Source organism: Zingiber officinale, chromosome 8B, assembly GCF_018446385.1.
Source record: "Zingiber officinale cultivar Zhangliang chromosome 8B, Zo_v1.1, whole genome shotgun sequence".
NCBI classification, from domain to species: domain Eukaryota; kingdom Viridiplantae; phylum Streptophyta; class Magnoliopsida; order Zingiberales; family Zingiberaceae; genus Zingiber; species Zingiber officinale.
Genome location: NC_056001.1, coordinates 24,733,532 through 24,749,007, shown reverse-complemented (window position 1 = coordinate 24,749,007; position 15,476 = coordinate 24,733,532). Strand labels below are relative to the sequence as shown.

At 38.6% G+C, this 15,476-nt stretch overlaps 1 protein-coding gene across 3 annotated transcripts; it reads right to left on the bottom strand.

Moving 5' to 3' along the window:
- Window positions 1-10,011: 10,011 nt before the first annotated feature.
- Window positions 10,012-15,188, bottom strand: LOC122017304 (leucine-rich repeat receptor protein kinase HPCA1-like). 3 transcript variants are annotated; one of them, XM_042574873.1, is made up of 19 exons: window positions 15,041-15,188; window positions 14,819-14,939; window positions 14,671-14,742; window positions 14,495-14,569; window positions 14,338-14,409; window positions 14,103-14,264; window positions 13,937-14,011; window positions 13,263-13,334; window positions 13,117-13,188; window positions 12,965-13,033; window positions 12,812-12,886; window positions 12,635-12,706; window positions 12,403-12,540; window positions 11,792-12,276; window positions 11,559-11,708; window positions 11,350-11,486; window positions 11,052-11,271; window positions 10,730-10,965; window positions 10,012-10,653 (listed from the first exon to the last, which is right to left on the bottom strand). In XM_042574873.1, exons 1-19 carry the CDS (start codon window positions 15,147-15,149, stop codon window positions 10,183-10,185), a joined length of 2,883 nt encoding a protein of 960 aa, XP_042430807.1. In that variant the 5' UTR covers window positions 15,150-15,188; the 3' UTR covers window positions 10,012-10,182. The 3 variants fall into 3 exon arrangements, with proteins under 3 accessions (XP_042430807.1, XP_042430806.1, XP_042430808.1); XM_042574872.1 differs by having other exon boundaries at window positions 11,350-11,489; window positions 15,041-15,187; XM_042574874.1 differs by lacking the exons at window positions 14,819-14,939; window positions 15,041-15,188 and having other exon boundaries at window positions 11,350-11,489; window positions 14,679-14,742.
- Between the last annotated feature and the right edge of the window lie 288 nt (window positions 15,189-15,476).

Genomic DNA, 15,476 nt, shown 5'->3' with positions numbered 1-15,476 from the left:
ATCATAAGAACAAGGTAGCATGCTTGGTTTAGGTTTAGAGCTCTTCTAGCTCTTTTGTTCCTTCTATGCCGAAAATCCAAGTTCATAAATTTATGTTCTAACCAAACATTCTAGCATGAAAATATTAGTTTAACCCTCCTACCATAAGGTACATAACATAAGCAACATCATGAACATATCTTAGTTGGTTTTCAAGGTTCCTTAAACTCCTTCTTTTTGTTTGGCCAAAACCCTTATGAAATAACCATAGGTTTTTAAACAATATTTTCACATAACAATCACCTAGCTATTGTACCACAGGTGAGGGGAACTTACATCCTTTCGCTTGTGGTTTTTCTTAAGGAGGAAAGTGTTCTAGTTGTTAAGGAAGGGAGAAGTTTCTTCCTCTTGTGCCTCCTTTGATTTCCTTTGCTTGGGGAGGCTAGAACTTGAAGGTTTCTCTTTGAAAATTGGCTTCCTTGGAGAAGAACTTGACTTAGTGCTCGGATCAAGGAGTGGGTGGATCTCCTAGTCTCGGTGAAGAAAAGAAAAAGAAGGAAGGAGGAGGAAGAATGAGGAAAATGAGAGATTTACTTCTTATTTTTTTCTATTTATTCATCATGAGAGAAATTTATGCCATCATTAATCTTCCCTTTAATCCATCCATTATTCTTATCTTGATTCCCACGAAAATGAGGAGAGGGAAGGGTGAGGAAAACAACTTGCCTTCTTCTTATTCCTTCTCTTAATCAAGAGGGAGAAGAGGTGAGCAATTTGGTTTTCTCTTGCTCTTTGTTCTATTTTTCTTCCCTCCTTTAACTAATATTTTTATTCCTTCCTATGCATATGTTACTTTCTATCCTAGTGGTGATCATGCCATTAATCTTTCTCCATTATTGGTGGGAGGTTCAAGGTTCAATCCTTGGCCTCCACCTCTTACCTCTTATTTTTATTTTGTTTCTTACTCTTCTTTTTCTCTTATTCTTTTTATTTATTTCCATGCTCTTAATGAGAATAATACCTATGTATTTATATAACAAAAATTCATGGGTGTTACAGTACCCCATACCTCATAGAAAGTTCGTCCTCGAACTTAGAATAGCGATGGATATCTCCGTTTCATATCATCTTCCCTTTCCCACGTAGCCTCTTCGTGCCGTTGATTTTGCCACAGGACTTTTACTAAAGGTATTTCTTTGTTCCTTAGTCTCTTGACATCTCGTTCCAATATCTGAATTGGTCGACTCTCGAATGTCAAATCCTCTTGCACTTGTACTGCCTGTGGTTCAATCACTTGGTCGGTGCCCAGAATACATTTCTTTAACATCGAAACGTGGAACACGTTGTGAATGGCCGACATCTCTTGAGGTAACTCTATTTCATAGGCCACCTTGCCAATTCTTTTCAGAACTTGGTATGGTCCCACATAGCGCGGACTTAGTTTTCCCTTCTTACCAAATCTCATAATTCCTTTCATAGGAGCTACCTTGAGAAATACAGAGTCTCCGACGCTGAATTCCAATGGTCTTCGTCGTTTATCTGCATAATTCTTTTGTCGGCTTTGTGCAGTTTCTATTCGTTGGCGGATGTTCTGTATGACACGGGTAGTGTTATCGATGAATTCGGTTTGAAACCCCATCTCTTTCTTTTCACCGCCTTTGTACCAACATATAGGAGATCTACATTTCCTCCCATACAGAGCCTCGTAAGGTGTCATCCCAATAGTAGCATGGTAACTGTTGTTGTAGGCGAATTTCGCTAGGCATAGATATCGGCTCCAGCTCCCTTTGAAGTCTAATGTGCAAGCTCGTAACATGTCTTCTAATACTTGGTTAACCCTCTCCGTCTGTCCATCGGTTTGAGGGTGGAAGGCAGTGCTGAATAATAGCTTGGTGCCCAGAGTCTTCTGGACGCCTTCCCAGACATGTGAAACAAAACGACCATCTCTGTCTGAAATGATGGTCTTAGGAATCCCATGTAACCTAACAATTTCTTTGACGTATAATTGAGCCAGTTGCTAAACGGAATGAGTCATCTTGATCACTAGGAAATGAGCGGATTTGGTTAATCTATCCACGATTATCCATATAGCGTCATAGCCGTTCGTTGTCCTGGGTAGTCCTGAAATGAAGTTTATAGATATATCTTCCCATTTCTATTCTGGAATTTGGACAGGCTGTAGTAATCCTCCCGGCCTCTGGTGTTCTGCTTTAACCCTTTGACAGGTCAGGCAGGCACTGACGTACTGAGCCACATCTCTTTTCATACCGGGCCACCAGAATTTCTTTTTCAGATCCTGGTACATTTTGGTGGATCCCAGATGCATTGCACAGGGCGTGGAATGAGCTTCTTCTAATAGCTTTCTTCGTAGCTCGGAATCCTCGGGAATACATAATCGATCCCTGAGATATAATATTCCACTGTTCGTGATACGGAACCCGTTATTCTTTCCTCCTAAAATCTCTTGTTTAATCTTTTGGAGGCTTTGGTCACTGGCTTGCTTTTCTAACACATTATCGAATAGGGTGGGTGCTATGGTTAGGGTGGAGAGTTGTCCGGAGATAATCTCAACTCCGTGACATAAAATATTCCTCGGTTTCCCGATAGATTCGACCACCGGTTTGCCTTCAGTATTAAATAAAACTTTAGCATATTGACTAGAATTAAGCGGCTGACCTGTAACGACAGTAGAGGCGTTTGCCACATCCTCCTTAGTGAGCGAGAAAACCTTGGCATTTGTCATCGTTGGCGGGGCTTCCAATCTTCCTTGGCTGATTAAAGTCCCTTCTATCACAGTTTGCATCTGGTGTAGTTGTGGAGGGGCACTCCTGTTCTGGTTATTCTGCTGGGGTGGCGCTTGAACCCAGTTGGTGTAATCTCTAGCCAGATGTCCTTCCCCTCCGCAATTATAGCACCTCCTTGAACCCTTGTGACATATTCTGGGATGCAGTTTTCCGCAAATAGTGCACTAGGGATATCTCGGTTGCTTATTCGTTGGGCCACCTTTAGCATTGTCCCATTGCTTCCTTTTTCCGGTAGAGGTCCCCTTCCAGTTTGTCTTGCTGCCTGAGGTTCTCTGTCCGTCTGTTCGGGACTGACTCTTATTCTCGTTCATTGCTTTCTGATAGTGCTCCGTGATCAGGGCGCTGCTGACTAGTTCCTTTGTAGTCTGCGGTCTATTAACTCCGCCAGTTACGTTCAGTGCTATCTCAGGTCGGAGCATTTTCAGCATCAGTCTGACCCTTTCCCTTTCCGTGCGAACCAACTCCGGACATAGCCGTGCCAATCGGTTGAAGCGTTTAACTGCCTCATTCACTGATAGGTCACCTTGCCGAAACTCGGTGAACTCGTCATAGTGTCGGTTCGTCACTTGCATATGGAAGAACTCCTCAAGGAACTCTGTCTCGAAGTCCGTCCAGGTCATCAGATTAATCTGTCTCTTTGCCTTTACTCTTTCCCACCACATCCTTGCGTCTCCGGAAAAACAGAACGATACACATTTAATCTTCTCCGGTACAGGCCAGTCCAATAGCTCTACTATGCTTTCTACTGTCTTGAACCATGCCTGGGCGTCCCATGGCTCACAAGTACCTGAGAAATTCTCCGGTTTCAACCTTAGCCATTGGATCATATAGGTCTCCTGTCGGACTACCGGAATAGGGGCTATCGGTGGTACTGGTGCAACTACTGGAATAATGGGCACTGCGTTCTGATTCACTGGCGGGGTGACGGGATTTTCTTGCTGACCCATTAAAGTCGTGATCAGCTGTTGTTGCTCCGTGATCTGGCGCTAGAGGTCAGTAACTACCTGGGTCAGATCCGGTGGAGTCGCTGTCTCGTCAGCTCGAGCAGTGCGTCTCCTAGCCATGCTTATCTTCATTTAATGACAATAAATTATCATTATTTCTATCCAATTTAACATAAGGTCGTTAACATTCTTACTCTACCAACATGCATTCCTATCCTAAACTTGTGACTATCATAATTAACAGAATAAGTAAACATGCATAATATTAAAGCATCATAATAAAAGAATTTAACTTAAACATATAAATTCTTACTTGGAGCGGCAGGAGGAAGGCTTGACATGTGTGTAGTGAGAGGCTAACCTCGCTCTGATACCATACTGTAACGCCCCGCCTCTCCTGCTAAGGCCACGGGGGTTACTCTACCCTACTTAACAACTTATTAACTTATTACAGCGGAAGTCTTACTTGTAAATTTTTGAAACATAGAATCCATATGTCATACCTTACATTATTTCAAGACATATAGGAATTAACATGATAAAATGTCATGGAGTTACAATCATAAAAATATCAACCAAGCATAATTCATATTTAATGAAAGCAGGTCTTTTCTTCTTTAGCCAGTCACTACCCCACACATCCTGCTAGCCCCTCCTGCTGCTCCCCTAGTCCATCCAACCTTTGCCCTTATCTGTGGTACAAGAAAGTAAGCTGTGAGCACTAATGGCTCAGTAAGTTCCTTTCCTACTCACAAAATCCGTATAGCATGTCAAAAATCACAAAGCATCTATATCAAAGCATAAAGTATCATAGCATATCATACGTGATCATCATATATATCGTGAGCACAATCATAGATATCATGGCATAATCATAGCATAAACACAAGGTAGCATGGCATATCATAACGTGATCATCATATTCATCATGGCATATTCATAAAATATGTGCAAGGTGAACCTTTAAAACATGCATCATGTATTTTTAAAACGTATAGCATAAATACTTAAACATAATCTCAACATAAGAGGGGATCCCGGCTTGTACCACGTACATAAATGCGCACGTCCTAGTAGGTCCAAGGTAGCAAGTCTTGAACCCTACAAGGCATATACTAGGCCCGTTTCTTAGTCCATCGATCTAGGGGCACTTAGGAGCCCATCCCTAACGAGGCCCGTTTCTTAGTCCATCGACCCCAGGGTGCTTATGGAGCCCACCCTTGGTACAAGCCTTAAAAGTAAAATAGCATGTCATATTTACATATTCCATATCACTCATGTCATATTCATGTCATGAAGAGTGCTCTTGATCTCACTTATAGGGAAGCAACTCTTTTAGGCATAGCTTAAAGCATGTATAATTGAGCACACAACATATCATGATTTTGAGCACACAGCATATCATGAACACATGCATAATTAAGCATACAATCTATCATGATCTTAAGCACACAGCATATCATGAATTTGAGCACATAGCATATCATGAGTTTAAGCACATAGCATATCATGAATTTGAGTACATAGCATATCATGAGTTTAAACACACAGCATATCATGCACTTGAGCACATAGCATATCATGAGATTTAGCACAAAGCATATCATAAAAATAAGCACATAGCATAGCAGGAAACTTAGCACACAGCATATCATGAATAGGACCTAACATATATAAATGAACATCACAGCATGTCATACTCTCCACATATCATACAGCATTGCATGTGAAGTTCATGGAAGAACACAATTAGGTCTCTATCCCTAGTGACAAGTGGTGGTCGAAACATGTAGAGATGGTTTAGGTTATCAAGCAACAAAAGAACATATGGACCCTAAACATCTATCATTCCTTATGACATAAGAGGCATCTTAAGCATGTTAGGTATAGGTTCCAAGCTTTCTAGGTCCCTTTTTCATAACCTGGCCGAAACTTATTAAGCCTCCTTTTGGGCTATTAACAACATATAAGCATGAACAACCCAAAAAAATTTCATATCATATTCCATAAGAACCCACTTGAACATATTTGATTTAGGTTCCAAGTTCTCTAAGCCTTTAACCCTAACATGGACAAAACCCTAGCAACATGCTTCTAGGTTACAAGCAACATGAAAAGGCTGATCTTCGTACTATCATATCAATATATATCATGAGAATCACCATAAGTACTTTTAGTCTAAGTTTCAAGTTTCTCAAGCCTTTTAACCTAATGTGGCCAAATCTTGTAAGCATGAGAATTAAGCTTCTAGTGGCATATTAGCATGAAGACCATAAGAATTTTCCTAGCATTCACTTCAAAGAATAACATGGACCACTTAGTTTAGAAATTTAAGCATCCTAAGTCTTAAAAACAATTGTGGCCGAATGCTAAAGAACAAGGATTCAAGTTTCAAGCAACATGTGAACATGAATTTATTTCATATCTCTTCATCAAGTAGATCACAAGTATCTTAGACTTGATTTAAACTTTCCTAGGGTTCAAGTCCTAAAATGGCCGAACCATCATATACATAAAAAGTATTGTTTAACTTAACCTAAGATCATGGCATGTCATATTAGCTACATATCTTGTCTTATGAGAATCATAGCATGCTTAAATTTTTAGGTTTAAAGCCCTTCTAGGCTCTCAACTCTATCATGGCCGAATATACATGAATATGAAATCAAGTTTAAATTGACATACAAGTGGAAAAAAAAAAACATCAATAACACCATTTATCATTAGGTACATATCATAAGAACAAGGTAGCATACTTGGTTTAGGTTTAGAGCTCTTCTAGCTCTTTTGTTCCTTCTATGCCGAAAATCCAAGTTCATAAATTTATGTTCTAACCAAACATTCTAGCATGAAAATATTAGTTTAACCCTCCTACCATAAGGTACATAACATAAGCAACATCATGAACATATCTTAGTTGGTTTTCAAGGTTCCTTAAACTCCTTCTTTTTGTTTGGCCGAAACCCTCATGAAATAACCATAGGTTTTTAAACAATATTTTCACATAACAATCACCTAGCTATTGTACCACAGGTGAGGGGAACTTACATCCTTTCGCTTGTGGTTTTTCTTAAGGAGGAAAGTGTTCTAGTTGTTAAGGAAGGGAGAAGTTTCTTCCTCTTGTGCCTCCTTTGATTTCCTTTGCTTGGGGAGGCTAGAACTTGAAGGTTTCTCTTTGAAAATTGGCTTCCTTGGAGAAGAACTTGACTTAGTGCTCGGATCAAGGAGTGGGTGGATCTCCTAGTCTCGGTGAAGAAAAGAAAAAGAAGGAAGGAGGAGGAAGAATGAGGAAAATGAGAGATTTACTTCTCATTTTTTTCTATTTATTCATCATGAGAGAAATTTATGCCCTCATTAATCTCCCCTTTAATCCATCCATTATTCTTCTCTTGATTCCCACGAAAATGAGGAGAGGGAAGGGTGAGGAAAACAACTTGCCTTCTTCTTATTCCTTCTCTTAATCAAGAGGGAGAAGAGGTGAGCAATTTGGTTTTCTCTTGCTCTTTGCTTTATTTTTCTTCCCTCCTTTAACTAATATTTTTATTCCTTCCTATGCATATGTTACTTTCTATCCTAGTGGTGATCATGCCATTAATCTTTCTCCATTATTGGTGGGAGGTTCAAGGTTCAATCCTTGGCCTCCACCTCTTACCTCTTATTTTTATTTTGTTTCTTACTTTTTTTTTCTCTTATTCTTTTTATTTATTTCCATGCTCTTAATGAGAATAATACCTATGTATTTATATAACAAAAATTCATGGGTGTTACACCTATATAGTCTCATGATCCTATATATATAATCAAGATTATGTATTTATGTACCCCGGGGTGTCCAGTTGGCTAAAAGGTTGCATATTTGCTACAATGAGACAATGATCAATTCCTGATGGCCCATGTCCTCGAGGAAAAACTCCTCTCACGCTATAGCCACTTAGTAGTCGAGTATAATCTGACCCCATGATTTACCTCTTGGGATGAACATTTTTCTACAAAAGATTATATGTGTTTCTATTATATTGTTATTTTAAATTTTTCTCATTACAATACAAGATAGATATGATAGATTAACACAAAGAAGTTCGAGTGCAAGTGATGATAATGACAGATCTGAGCCATCTGTTAATAATATTTTGAGTCTATGGCTCGAGGCGAGTGATAGGCCGAAAGGGAGAAGAATATTTGGACTATGTTCTTTGAGCAGAAATTATAGATTCACTGGTATATCTTCTTCTACCCGACCAGCAATAAGAGCAGAAATAAATCAATTGACTGAAGAGATTAGCATTTGAAGGATTTACTAGTGTAAAGGGATCAGGAAATGAGGCAAAGTGATCAGGAAATTAACTATTTGTGAACTTCATCATACAATATCTTTAGTTAACTTCTGCTCCAAGTCAGGTTCCTCCCTCCTAATGATGATGGTGGTGGTGATTGTGATTGAAATTGTTATGTATGAATGTTATTTTTCATAGATTTAGTGTTTTTAAATATTTGTTACTTGATTAAGTTTGTGAATTTTTGATTGGTGTTAACTTGTTTCAAACAAGCTTATCAAGGAAGGTGGTGACAAATGGAAATTCATGCCGGAAAAGGTGAGCGTTTATATTAATTTTGTGTTAGTTTATTACTCTGTTTGTATTTTCATCTTAACTATCGTACTTATTATTTTTTTTGTTTTTTGATGTAGGAAAAGAAGAGGAAGAAGATAAAGTATATGAAATTTTAGAAGTGACATTGTATAGTTTGACTTGAACAATGTAATTGGATCTTTTGGTGATGATTTCGTAATTAAATTTGTTTTGGAATTTATACATATTGTATGAGATTTTTTGGTTTGTCATGTATGGTATCATATTTTGTCTTTGTTATGGGATTTTATTATGGGATCTGTTGGTTATGAATTTATCAGATATGATATTGATTTACTGATTTTATATTTATATGTATGTATGATGATGTATTGGATTTACAAATTTTTTTTGCTAAAAAATTATAAGTTTGGACAAATATTGCAACAAAAACTTTAGTTGCAAATCTATAAATTTAGGATGAAAACCCTTTTCGTCGCTAATCAACGTAGAAATTCTATTTTACAAAGAAAATTGTTTTCTTTACTGAATTGTGACGAATTTTGTAATAAATATTTTTTTGACGAATTTTAATTTTTTTTTATCATAAAATTTTGCAAGACTTATTTGTGGCGAAAAAATGTCCTCACTGAATTCGTCCCAAAATATTTTTTCCACAAATTTTCCTCACATTTTCATAGCAAAATTCGTCAAAAAATTGTATTTTTTTACAGCAGTTGTAATTTTTTTTTTTTCGACAAATTTTCCTCACATTGTCATAGCAAAATTCGTCAAAAAAATTGTATTTTTTTACAGCAGTTGTAATTTTATTGAAACCGAAATAATTAAACATCTCAATCATTATCATAACATCTCAATTTATACATTCATTTCCTCCTAGATAATGATGCAGCGGCCGGATGAATTTTAATTTTTTTACTTTGATGAATTACAGATAAATTTTTTTTAATTGACAGTTAGGCTAAGAATGTTGAATTTATGGGCCGTCTATTGCGAACGCTTCTTGATTTATTCTGATGGTAAGTAAGAAATTTTTATGAGATCGAGTTGCACAAGGTTAATCAGCGTAAGCTGAATATATGGTGTCAAATAAAAAAAAAAACAATTTACTAATAGGGTGCTCTGCCATAACAGCAATTCCCCTCAACAAGCAACTCTACGGCCGCAGCTATGTGTGCCATCTCTGGGACAGCAGGTCTTGTTCTCTTAGCATTTTATGAAATGACAAGGAAAAACTACCTCAATTACTTCAACACTAACCTTAATATATATATATATATATATATATATATATATATATATATTATTCATCATTCATTGTTCAGATTGATGTGTGGCGTTTGAAAGCACCATTCTTGTGGCTCAGGTGGATAGACATGAACGCAATGCTTGTTTTTGTGATTGCAGCACAAGGAATCTTCCCAGCCTTTGTGAACGGATGGTACTACGAAACCCCAAACAATACCCTGGTAAACAATAATCATTCATGAACATTTTGTGCTTTTAGTAAAAGTAATGCTAGAATTAACTGTATATCTGATGAACACGCAGGTGCACTGGATTCAAAAGCACATTGTTTTTGTGAGAGTTTGGCACCCACAGAGATTGGGAACGCTGCTTTATGTGATTTTTGCTGAGATTTTGTTCTGGGCGCAGGCATCCTCCATAAGCTTGGCATTTACTGGGAGCTCTGAATTAAGATTATGTGGTGTACAATAATGAATCGATCTTTGAAAGTTGCAGAATTTGTTGTAGCTGTAACTGTACATGCATAATTAACTTCAGTTTACAAATAGCGAAGTTCATATAAAATACATTACACAACTCAACTTCTTAAACAAGCTGATCTGAGTTGCACATTTCATTTCACTTGGGCAGGACTGTTCTTAGAGAATATGGTTCACCACTGTACTCGAAGGAAGCATCATCATCACTGTTGAAGTTCTTGTTGGCTGCTCCAAAGCTCGCAGAAGTAGTTTCTGATGCAATGTTAGGGTTCATGCCAGCCAAAACCATTATGTTCTCAATCTCCTTAGCCACCTCGCTCATACATGGCCTCTCTGAGCTTGATTCCTCCACACATTTTAAGGCCAAGTCAATGTACCTCTTGACCCCTGTCAATGAGCCGTTATGGCAAATGCCAGGATCAAGAAGCTCATTCAAGCCTTGCAGGTCTCTAGACCTGCCGATGGCATTCCTTACCTCCCTCACGACGTATCGCCCTCGCTCAAGCGGTTTCCGGGCAGTGACAATTTCCAAAAGCACAACGCCGAAGCTGTAGACGTCGCTCTTCTCCGTCAAGTGCTGAGTCGTGTAGTATTCAGGATCAAGATATCCCTACAATATTACGAACAACACTTGTTATTGATTGTTTTTTATTACTTTAGGATGGCAAAGTTGTAGCCTAACTCACCATTGTTCCTTTGACTTGTGTGGTAACGCAGCCTTTCTTGTCATCGCTCAGTGGCTTGCAAAGCCCAAAGTCTGAGACCTTCGCATGGAGATGGTGGTCGAGGAGGATGTTGTTGGACTTGACATCTCTATGGATGATTCTGGGGTTCGCAAGCTCATGCAGGTAAGTCAGTCCTCTGGCTGCACCAAGTGCTACTCTCAGCCTTTTCTTCCAATCCAGGTAGACTCCAGATTTCCCTGCGTTTGAAAATGGCAAAGAGTTAGTTATCAGCTTGAAGATGGTTTCAGATAAATCAGATTAGCAAAAGCAAAGACAAGCGTACCTGAGAGACTATCTCTTAATGTGCCATTAGGAATGTATTCGTACACTAATATTTGTTCATTTTGATCCAAGCAGAAGCCGACGAGACTGACAAGGTTCCTGTGGTGAACCCTGCTCAGCATCTCGATCTCAGTTTTGAATTCCTGACCACCCTGCAAAGATCCCTCCTGAGCTCTTTTCACTGCAACTAGTTTCCCCTGATCCAGCAATCCTCTGTAAACCTGCCAAAGTGGAGAAATACAGGGGAAAATGAATCTGCAGAGCTCGAACACAAGAAGGAATATGGATATGGTAGTTACTCTTCCATAGCCGCCACTCCCAAGAATGCTGGATTCTGCGAAGTTGTTGGTGCACTTCTTTAGTTCTTCAAAAGTGAACAATCTTGAACCTTTCAGCTGAGGAATATCACTGCCACTTCCACTTGTGGTCCATACACCTGCTGAAAGAAAGGAACGACGTGCTCAAGATAGTGAATATAACATGATAAGAGATTCTTCACATTTCTTACCAAAACCTTGAGATAATTCTTTGGCCTTTCGAGCCTTTCTTCTCTGGCAAAGGGCGAAAATTAACAGACCGACGATCAAAGCAGCAGCAGCAAACCCTCCTATTACCCCTCCTACAATTGCAGGAACTCTATTCGATTTGGAAACTGCTTCTGCTCATATCATATTCAATATGTGAGAAGGGAAGAAGTGAATGGCTAAATGAACAAGAAGAGAGGGAAAAGAAGATACTTGCCGTGAAAAGTTGGATAAGGTACTGCTTCAAGATAATAAGGTCCGTAAGGATCAGGTTGCGAGAAAGTCGTGTTGGTGAATAGGTTGGTAAGTTGAGCAACCTCGGCTTGGCTAAAGCGATCCGTATTCGACGGAAAGATCGACAAATCAATGTCGAAGTAATCGTACTCATCCATTCTGGGGTCTTGGAGGATTGGAATAGCAGGAAGCTGGAACTGCTGAAAGATCTTGATAAGACCAACCTCTAATAAAGTGTAGTATGTGAAGTTAGTGTACATGTTGGAGAAGGCTATAAATTTAAAAACAAGTGTTCCTTCAAAGGGATATGAGCAAGAGCATTTTGGGCTCTCTTTCTGATCCGAAGGGCAAACGAGGTTTCCACAATTTGGCGACGGAGTGACGTAACTACTGGGATTTGGTGGCGGTGGTACATTGCAGTACTGTGCTGAAGCTCCTGGCTGATTGCAGTAAAAGTTTCCGTCAAGTCTGTGGACATCAAATTTGGACGAGAGGACTCAGAAGACAGATGATCTCTGTGCTAATCACTACTTCACTATTTGGATTGCAATAAATTTCAAGGAATTATCGATGCACTGGTGGCTATATACTTACTGAATGTTTAGGTTGCCTCGGTTTGGCACATTAGCCATAGTTTGAATTCTGTTTTCCCGCACATCAACAAGAGTAAGGTTTGTGCTCGGCGCACTGCCCAGGTCAAGTGTGCCATTGATCAGGTTGTGCCGCAGATGCCTGTTCCGATAAAGAGAACATGAGGATATCCAATACTTCCTCAGGGAAATCTCATAAGGAATAATGCGTTAAGGTCAGGAAAATAGATATTTACACTGCCTGCAATGACGGAATGCTGAACAAAGATGTCGGTAGAACTCCTGATATCTGTAAGTTATTCAATTTCCTGCAACCAGAAAAAGGGCATCGAATCAATGAAAGGGTGTTATACAGACTCATATTCAGCTAAGACTATATAATTGTTCAGACTTCAAAGAATGTAGAGTAATACAAAGTAGTCAAGTTCATCAAGGTTGAGAACCAAGGTGGAATATCAGATTGATCAAATGAGTTGTTGCTCATGTCCCTGCAAAGCAAGAAATTCGGTTTCGGTCAGCGGGCATCTGAGTGCCTTTTGCTTCTCTTCTAATGTGCTACTACTCACACATAGGCGAGGGCATTCATTCCTGTTAGGTTTGGCAAGGAGCCACTCAGCTGATTGTCATTTATTTGCCTGTAGAATAAACCTTATCATGAGAGTTCCTGGAGTTTTTCACCAAAGTACAAACCAGTTTTCTTTCAAAAAAACACACTAACAGTTCGCCAAGGATCGTAAGGTTATTGAGGTTGGAAGGAACTGCTCCACTAAGTCCGTTTCTGTCAAGGCGCCTGTACAAAACAAGAATCCAACAAATTAAAAGTATGAACCTTTTTTCCCATGTTTAGCTCTGCAATTTACTTACAAAGCCTTTATGGTAGTGACAAGTCCTAGCGTTGGAGGAATGCTGCCTGTGAATTGATTGTGATCAAACAGCCTAAGGAAAATGAACCAAACGTTCATAAGTAATGTGGTGTTCAGTTTGATTTAATAAGAGTTTATTTATATTTATTCAATATATATACCATGTCACTTAAATGAACAACCTTAAACACATATATATTCAATTCGTTAATTCATTAATGTTTATGAACAAAGATTGTGAACTATATCCAAGAACAATATCCATGAACAAAGTTTATGAACTATATTCATCAACAAAGCTCTATCAAACTTGTAAATGACAAAGATCTCAAAATAAATAAACAAGCATATAATATCAAGTTCGCTAACCAACCAAACAAGTTTAAAAATATAAAAGTTTCAAACAATTAAACAATCTTGAATTGAACACTTGATAGAAAAATCAAGTTCAAGCACATAAAAAAAGGAACTAAGTCAAACTTGAACAACCATTTCCAGGGTTTGGTTCATTTTAGGTTCGGGTTGGCTTGATTTGGTTACTTTTCAAACAAGCTTAAATAATGCAAAGTTTGGCTTGACTTAGCTCGTTTATGGCCACAGAAAGTGTGTTCATGCTTTAGGAACATAAATATAAACTAAACATGAAGGAAAAGGAACTTCTTCTCAGTATCTTACATATGCTTCAGAACCATCTCAGAGTGGAACAGTTCGGCTGGAATGGACCCCGATAAATTGTTCCTTCCAAAATGGCTGAGTTCAATAGAAAATTTTCAATCAAACTTGCTGAAATCTCACAAAGTAAAACTGTATAACATTAATTGAACAACAAATAATCACTCACAAGTGCTGGCACTTAGTCAACAAATCCAGGCCCAAGTTTGTGCCATCGGAAATAGGGAGTGAACCAGATATCTTATTCCTTGTGATGTCAAACCAGACCAGCAATGTCAGATTGCCTATCTCGCTAGGAATCGATCCGTTCAACCGGTTAGAGCCCACTGATCTGAAGAAACACAGATAGATTTAGAATATCGAGCTAAAATATCCTACTTTGAGCAAAGAGATTCTGATCTTACAGAAATCTGAGGCTTGCCAACATGCCTAACTCTGGTGGAATGGAACCAGTGAATCTGCAACCAGTAAGGATCCTGGATACACAACAGAACAAAGTTTCAGTTTGGGTGTTTTAACTTTTACAGACTGAAAAAATATTTATATATAATTACAACTCACAATCTTTGAAGCTTCACCAGGTTCCCAATGGTTCTTGGAATTGGCCCACCCAAACCTTTATTGGAAGACAGATCCCTAGTGCCATAATTCAAAAGTTGATAGTTACTAAAGGACTTGTAAAGGGATGAAAAAGGGAGGTAAAAGAACTGTAACATTTGATTTATCAGGCAACATACAAGATTACCAACTCAGTCAAATTCTGGATGTCTTCAGAGAGCGTCCCGCTGATGTTTAAGCCAGGAAGAATTCTGAAAAAGAAGAAGCACTCGTACCAAAACAAATTTCCTAGAGTCTGTCTTCTCCATTATATTTTTCAGAACTTACATTTTAATGATGTGACGATTAGAACAGTTGAGTCCAACCCAGTTATTACCACAAGGATCTGAACCTACCCAGCTTGTTGGTTTGTTCTGCCAATAACTAGATATGCTATACAGAGCAAGAGCTATTCAAGCAGAGAAGAAACAAACAACATCACAGGCTGGTTTTAGTGAAATATATGCAACAAAATCATGCAGAGTCCCAGAGAAATAACGTAAACTTTACCTTCACTCTCGAGTGTCTGTGTCTCTTCTGAGACGTTTAGAGTGCACAAGTTTAAGATGAGCAGCAGCAGCAGGCATTTCAGGTTCAGTTCTTGATGCAGGATTCCCATGTTATGGCACAAAGCTTTGGAGAATCAATACCATTCACTTTAGAAGCTAGGTTCATATAAACAAATGTCAGGGAGCCTGATTGGTTGGATGATCAAGTTGCTTAGGATTTGACTTTGAGGATTTGTATATATATAGAGAGATAGACTTTCTCATATCCATGCAGACCAAGTCCACCCTCTGTATTGGACTTTGTCGTGAGAACATTGATGCTAACTGAAAAATAAAAATGAACGATTAAAGTGAGAAAAATATTGCATATGGTTTTATAAAATCTCTTCTTTCTTAGATTATAAATTTTAAGTTGAGAATATGAAGGATAAACGGTG